General features: G+C 44.4%; 1 protein-coding gene across 1 annotated transcript; it reads right to left on the bottom strand.

Annotated features, from left to right (window-relative positions):
• Positions 1-553: 553 nt before the first annotated feature.
• On the bottom strand, positions 554-3766 carry TEX52 (testis expressed 52). Its single transcript, XM_033159789.1, has 2 exons — positions 3234-3766; positions 554-835 (listed from the first exon to the last, which is right to left on the bottom strand). The coding sequence occupies exons 1-2, from the start codon at positions 3749-3751 to the stop codon at positions 586-588; spliced, it is 768 nt and encodes a 255-aa protein (XP_033015680.1). The 5' UTR covers positions 3752-3766; the 3' UTR covers positions 554-585.
• Positions 3767-7580: the final 3814 nt, after the last annotated feature.

Below are 7580 nucleotides of genomic sequence, written 5' to 3'. Positions count from 1 at the left end.
CAAAAGTTGGCAGTAACAACCGATTGCTGCTTATACAGCTTCTTTTAAAAAAAAAATGATAAGCCACAAAACAGTTGCCCTCTATTCTAAGACTGGGTGGTGTTTCTCTTGCATTGCTTCTCTGCTTCTTTTCCCTTGTAAAGGCAACACAATTCATTTCTGTGGAATCACCTTCCCAGCCCTATGGAAACTCCCCTCTTCCTCAGACGGACACTCTCCTCCTCCGAGACCCTCCTTCATGAAAACAGAAAAAAATGTCACCCTGGCAGTGAGACATCTTTATCAGCTCTCAGCTTCTCAAGGTCAGCCCTTGGCATTCAGGACATCAGATTTGTAGCCTGAGATGCAGAACCTCATTACACTGAACACCCGCATACAGTTCTGTCCAGCAGGTAAATCGTCGTACATGTGACACTATTTACCGGTACAATACAAAAGTTAGCCCCCAAACCCTTGTTTTGGCCAATAGTGATCATTATGCAACAATTGCTTCGCCTCCATTTAGATTTTAGAAAGATTGTTTTACTGATAGCAGGATTGAACTCTCCAGTAGCCCTGTGAATTTCAGGCTTCACCCCCTTCCATTTATTCAGTTATAGTTACAGGTGTACATGGCCTTATTTTGCTCCCAGAAAGAGCCAGTTCCTGATATTTTTCTACCACCTCTGGGTAGATGGGGCTGCTGTTCTTCAGGGCAAACTTGACAGCTGCCTCCTGGTAATGGGGTTGGGTGTTTGGACAAGGGTGATCCCAGCAGTCCTTAGAAGCAGGTGTGACAGGCCGCAGTTGGACACAAAGTGAGGCTGGGCTTTTCCCTGGAAGCAGGCGCTTGTATCTGTACACAATTAAGAAAGCAACATAAATAATAATGCTTATGTGGTAGATTTTGAGAACTTGAAATATATAAACAGTGCATGATTTCAGCAAATTGGCTCACCTTACAGGGCCAATATAAGATCTCCCACTTTGCTGATGGGCATTGAAGCTCAAAAATAGAAGAAGCCCAAAACTACCTACGGTGGGTCTACAACCGGGGGGGGGGCACACCTATTAATCAGTCATAAATTAAATCCTTATAACAAAAGGGGGAAACGCTATGGAAAAAACTCCCCAGCGCCATCTGGTGTTGCATGTTTGTAACACATTCGAAACGCTCTTTTTTGACTAATGTAGCTGAGTGCCTTGTGTGTGTGAGGATGAGGTGAGGTTTGAATTGGGGATTTCCCATTAAGTAGAAGGTAATATTCTTGTTATTTCTAGGGGGCATTTCCTGCTTAGCTAGTTTTCCAGAAATGTGTGGATTTTGTGAGACTGCAGCTTAGTTGGGGATGAGACTAGAGAAAAAGAAAGATGATACCATGTGGGTCTTCTGGAAGGGAGTTGCTTGCCGGTGGGGGCAAAGCCACAGCAATAGCCCTCTGGCAGTGGTGCCTCTGCCACTAACCAGCATAGACGTGGTTTTGGGGCTCTGTGGGAGCACAGGATTGGCTCCATTTGTGGATCATAGTATAGTTCAAAATTACTCTTAAGGGTCATCGAGTCCAAGCCCCTGCAATGCAGCAATCTCAACTAAAACATCCATGACAGATGCCCACCCAGTCTCTGCTTGAAAACCTCCAAGGAAGGAGAGTCCGCCACTTTCTGGGGGATTTAGCACCTCCCAAAACAAGTAAGTGAACCAAATGGCAGCTATCCTTTGAACTTTGCACTTTCCAAGTTCTGCAGTGCTGTTCTCTAATCAAAAAAATGTATAGAGCAATATAATTAGGAAATGTGCATAAAAAAGGTATATGTATGAAAATAACATACAAAAATGCACATTTTTCCTGGCCCAATATGTATATTAGGAGAAATGTGCCCTAAAACACGCACAATATTTTTTTAAATAAAAAATAATTTTTATTAAATATTTTCCTTGTTTGTAAAAGCTAATGCACTGTCTCTTCAGGTTGTGTTTTCTACAGATCAGTTACATTTGTCGTGAGACATTGGTGTTATATGCAGCATAGGGCTGGGAAGAAAAAAGGGGGGACGGGAGAGGGGGTGGTATGGTGAAGCTTATATTATTTTACTTAGTATATGGGGAGTTGTATCAGCGCCACTTGGGTAGGTTCTCTTTCTATTCGCTTGTTAAGTTTCCTTGGTGAGAAAGGTTGGGGTGGCCTAGGGTGTGGTTGATTGTCTTTGGTTGGCTGCAGTGAGATTTGTTTGTGCGTGGGGGGTGGGGGTTTGTTGGGTCAAGTTAGCCATAATGAATCATATGCCGTCGGTGGGTTCGTGTTGTTGTCTTGTTGGGCTGTGTATTTGTGTCTATTTTGGTTAGTTTTTCTAGTAAGGCTGTTTCCCATACTACTGTGGTGTAGTGGTTAGGAGCGGTAGACTCGTAATCTGGTGAACCGGGTTCGCTTCCCCGCTCCTCCACATGCAGCTGCTGGGTGACCTTGGGCTAGTCAGACTTCTCTGAAGTCTCTCAGCCCCACTCACCTCACAGAGTGTTTGTTGTGGGGGAGGAAGGGAAAGGAGAATGTTAGCCGCTTTGAGACTCCTTCGGGTAGTGATAAAGCGGGATATCAAATCCAAACTCCTCTTCTTCTTTATCCCTCCAGTGTCTAGCTATGGTGTTTCTGGCTGCTGAGAGTAGGTGGGTTATGAGCTTCAGTTCCCCGAGTTTTGTTGGGGTGCTTTAAGTCCTGGTGGGATCGAGATCATCGGGTGGGGGCGCCGGGTCTCTGTGTGGCCTCTTTGCTTGTCATTTTGGACTCCCCTTTGATGGTGGCGGTTATGGCAGCGCAGGGACCAGCCAGGCAGCTTGGTTGGTGCTGGCAGTCCCTAGGAGTTTGATGTGGCCATTGTGCTTGCCATCTTGCCTCACCCAAGGCAGCAACACTCACAATTTTTTTTAAAAAATGAATCTTTTTAAAATTATAAACTGATGTGGAAATACGGCAAATTGAATTTAAGGTTGGAAAAAACTGAAACTGGTGGTTTTGCCTATCCCTACTGATAGGGATAGTGGTTTTGCCTATTCCACCTGTGGAGGGATACCTTACCTCTTCCTAATTATGTGGGGAAAGACCCACAGTTGCCCCCCACCCATATGATAGTATTATCACAGCACCTAGCCATGTAGGATCCAGTTGAGGAAAAGCTGCTCTCATGTGGTTGGGGTTTCATCTAAAAGGCACCTGCAACAGTTGGTAGAACAAAGTATTAAGGAGAGGAGTATATCTTACCGAAGGAAACCTTTCGGAGGCATAATATTTCCTTCAATGTCCAAAGGAGGAGCTCGGCACTCACTCCTCAGTTTGAGTTGATCACACCGTTTCATTTCGTTCTTTGTTCGGGTCAGAACTCTCTCTCTATGTCTCCGATCCACAAACAATGCGTCCCCTTCAATGAGCTTAATGTAGGTGTTCCCATCCAACTGCGAAGGAGGTGGGACTGGTGGCACAGCCATGAATCCTTTCCTGGGAGCTGTGATCCATCGCCATGTGTTGCTATCAAAAGGCTTATCAGGTCTTGGGCGATAGATTGCTGGCAACCTCCCTACATCCAGCCATGTATGGTATCCCCAGACGTGCCATAGGCTATCATCTTCTACTGGGCAACGTATTTTGTGGCTAACACTTACTTTGGCATCTGTGTGGGGTGGTCTTTTAACAGCCAGTTTATGGTAGGGTCTTGGAGAAAACCCTGGCCATGACACATATTTGTCTTGACAGAGGAAGTGCCTCTCTTTCCATGTGGTCATCTTGAACAGGAATTCAGATTATGGAAACCCTAGACAGGGGAAAAGAAGGGCGTTCAGAGACATCAGAAGCCCCAGTATTGGCCTACAAGATGATTCCCTGCTGCAATACACAGCTTCAGTTTGTTGAAGATCCTAAGGCATAAGAAATGTAAAATACCCTTCGTAACATAGTCCTAGCTATGGAATCCTGCTTCCACATGTCCCAGTTCCATGTTCTCTTCCTTTAATCCTGTGCAGCCATATAGGACAACAGTTGCAGTTAACAAGGAGATCTATGATTTAAGAATCCTTTACAAGAAAAACACTTTACTACCCTTTCCTGCATTTCATTTGCTGTCTCCCCAACAGTCAACATTTTAGCGTTTTTCTTTTTTGACTCTGTTTAGTGCCGTCACATAATGCATCTGCTCCTGGTGAGTGTTCTCTCTCCTCAACGAAGATGAAGTGCGTATGATCATTTACTGTGCATAGGCCAAGAAACCGAGAATAAGGCATCCCATAAAATGGGGAACAGCTGCCTCCCCTGTCCCCTTGTCTATTTTCCAAGTGAAACGGACAGCTGAGATTCTGCAGAGAGCGCAGAGAGATGAGCAGTAAGGCTGAACAGATAAGCAAGCTATTTGATAATAATCTCAGCCACAATATTTACATTTTTAAAAAAGCGTTTAAGAGGCTGACTATTACAATGCTTACAGAGAAAGACGAAGAAAAGTTGAAACACATCTCTAACTCATTATGCAGCGGCAGGAATAGTGCAGACATTAAGAGGAACGGAAGCTGAGGAGTTACCAGCCACTGTGCACGCCCACCAGGCTTAATGGAAAATGTGCACCTGATTCTTCTACAAAGAGGGACTTGTGCAAATTTCCCAGTTGGTATACAGAATCCAGGGGCAAAACTAGGCTTAAAGATCCAATCTGGCACCCTCCCACATGCAACACATACAGGCTGGGAAGCCTGTGGAGGCTTCGCCTGGGGCAAAGAACCTGGCTAGCACCCCTGTAGTTACAGCACTGCATAATCTCCAACAGGCTTTGGAAAATGTGCACATGTTGACTGACTTTTGTACATTTCCTGACCATTCTGATCCCCAGCAGGCTTTGGGGAATGTGCATTTACTTCACTTTGGCCCTGTCAAGGACACATAATGAGGCTTGTCATACCTTATAGTGGCAAACTCGCTGTCCTTCCCAAAGCAGGAACGCAGAGCAAAAGAGGCACATGAACTGCCACCTGAGACTCCTGTATATCTTGGAACATAACATTTCCAGAGAGATATCAAAGCAAGTATTGTGTCACCTTGAAGACTAAGCAATTCATTATGGCCATAGCTTTCCTGGATTCAATCCCATGTCATCAGCAGTTGAGGTATATAAAGGAGTCGAGGAAAAAACATTTAAGTGATAATCAGAGCTTAAATATATGCTAAATAGGCACATCTTTTGCTGTACCAGATTGGTGATAATTTACTCAGCATTACTAAACTGATTATATTAACAGAGAACCATTCAAAAGAAACATTGACAGATTTATCCTGGAATTGGTCAGCTCATTAACATGTGCAGTGTGGTGCAAATGATGCAAAGGCTTTGTCTCTATTTAACTAGGTGTCAGGCAGGGGTGGCAAATTGAATAAAATATTGGGGGGGGGGCAGGTAAGCTCCACGCTGCAGAATTGTTGACATGACATGGCAGACACACCATTTTAATGGCAATGTGCATCAAATGGGGGGGGGGCTGGCCCCCTCAAATATTTTATGGTAGGGGCAAAGGGACCTCTGCCCCTAGGAGCTGGCTCCTATGGTGACAGCACTGAACCTTTTGGTGAATTGAAATTCAACTGTTTCATGTTGTAATCTTTGGATGGTCACCTTAAGGTCAGTTACAGAATATAGAATCATAGAGTTGGAAGAAACCACAAGGGTCATCCAGTCCAACCACCTGCCAAGCAGGAAACATCCCAATAGATTGAATTGTTCTCCCACTGATTTATGGTTATTGTCATTTTTTTTATTTCACATTTGTTCATTTATTCTTTTGTATGGAAACTGACCAGGGTTGCCCTGAGTACAATTGCAGAATGCATTGCGCACTGAATCTGTGTAGAATGCAGAAGGGAATTGGCGGCAGATGATGGGATAAATCATATTGGAAGATGAACAGGTGATTGCGATTGGTTTTATGCCATGGCCTTCCCCCCAAATAACTCTAGTTTAGTGAGGGTGCTGAGAACGTTCACCTTGAGATTCTTTGCTCTTTCACTTACTATTTCCCAAGGCTCCCTGGGAAGATGGGAGTGTCTGGAATACACCAGTTTAAGTCTATGCTGAATGTGACCAAATACTGTATTTTTTGGCGTATAAGACGACCCCCAACTTTTCCATTTAAAATATAGAGTTTGAGATATACTCGACCACAGATTCTCCACCCGGCGTATAAGACGACCCCCAACTTTTGAGAAGATTTTCCTGGATTAAAAAGTAGTCTTGTACGCCAGAATATACAGTAACTCAGAGCTCCTCAGGCGGATGTTCCCTATGCTATGCTGCCATTGTGTTTGGGGAAATCGCATTTGCCCCTGGAGAAGATGCCGGGGATTTGCTTGCCTTTATTCTTCTTAACGGCTCCTTTTTTCTTCTGTCTGCAGCTGTGTTCTATTCCATTGTGTGCTTTGATGTTTCCAAGCTGGCTTCCTGGCTCACACATGCGCGGTAAATTCCCACAGCAACTAGTTGTGATGTCATGTACCAGGAACTGTGACTTCAGGCAAAGTTTGAAGGTGAGGGTGGCATATAGAAGGAAATTAAGAAAACATCCCAGGCTCTTGATGAACAACTTCTGCTTCTGAATGAATGGCCTGGTGATCCTAAAATCCTTCTAGGAATTGTTGAGAACAATCCATAGGAAGGAAAATTAATCTCCAAGAATAGAGGAATGGGGACACCAATTCACAAAGGCTAATGCTGGCCCCTTGCAGACTCATGAAAGATGCTAAGGAAACACACTGCTCAGAATCACACTTCTACTCTGGCTTTATTGCATAGGTTGTTAGAAGAAACACAAACACACACAGTGGCTGAAGTACTTCTATGCAGGGATTATTAATTCATTTATTTTTTAAGGCCAGACTAGGCAATGCATAAGACAAATCACATTTCACACAATTGCTTTCTTTTCTTTTCGCCCATGTAAGAGGAGGGAAACAAGTTTTTAAAATGTGTGTTTGAAGTTTGATCTCCTGCTTAAGAGTGCTCCTTTTCCCCAAATGAAGATTACAGGATCAATTTTTGAAGCTCTTCCCCATTTCTCTAATTGCTGAGGGTTACATCAAGTGCTCAAGTTGGGAAGCGAGGTAGTGCCTGGCTTGGATCTGGTTTGGCCCTCCAGATGTTGCTGGACCCCCATCACCCCTCACTTTTGGCCATACTGGGGCTGATGAAAGCTGGGTCCAACAACAGTCAGAGATCCCCACTTTAGCCAACCATTCTAAAACTTTGAATGGCATGTCCCCATAAGGGAAGCAGCTTCTGACCACAGTGGCAGGCATTCCTACCTGGTAGTGGCCATGTTTTTGCCAACCCTGCTTGCACGAATCACTACTTGGAAGTGGTACCTGCCAGTGTGGCTGTGCTGGGTTGGAAGTTACTTTTGCCCTACTGGGAGGATTTTAGAGCATCTAAGCCGCGCCATTGCTCTGCTGGGCATTTAAGCACCAGGTGTTTCAGGAAAAGTGACATCAGCAGTGACAGTGAGATTTAAAACGCAGCAGCTCTAAATCCTACCCGAGCATATTTGTAAGTTGTCTCTATGGCAATCAAAACCTCCCTTT

Source organism: Lacerta agilis, chromosome 9 (genome assembly GCF_009819535.1).
Source record: "Lacerta agilis isolate rLacAgi1 chromosome 9, rLacAgi1.pri, whole genome shotgun sequence".
NCBI lineage: Eukaryota > Metazoa > Chordata > Lepidosauria > Squamata > Lacertidae > Lacerta > Lacerta agilis.
The sequence above is the reverse complement of the archived record's forward strand: the minus strand, read 5'-3'. Positions and strand labels throughout refer to the sequence as shown.

What these genes read in the sequence shown, in the direction of transcription:
- TEX52 (XM_033159789.1), bottom strand. Translation starts at nt 3,751, where the DNA reads ATGACCACATGGAAAGAGAGGCACTTCCTCTGTCAAGACAAATATGTG. An exon ending in CCTCCGAAAGGTTTCCTTCG is followed by an intron (nt 836 to 3,233) that starts GTAAGATATACT and finishes AATTGTGTACAG; the next exon opens with ATACAAGCGCCTGCTTCCAG.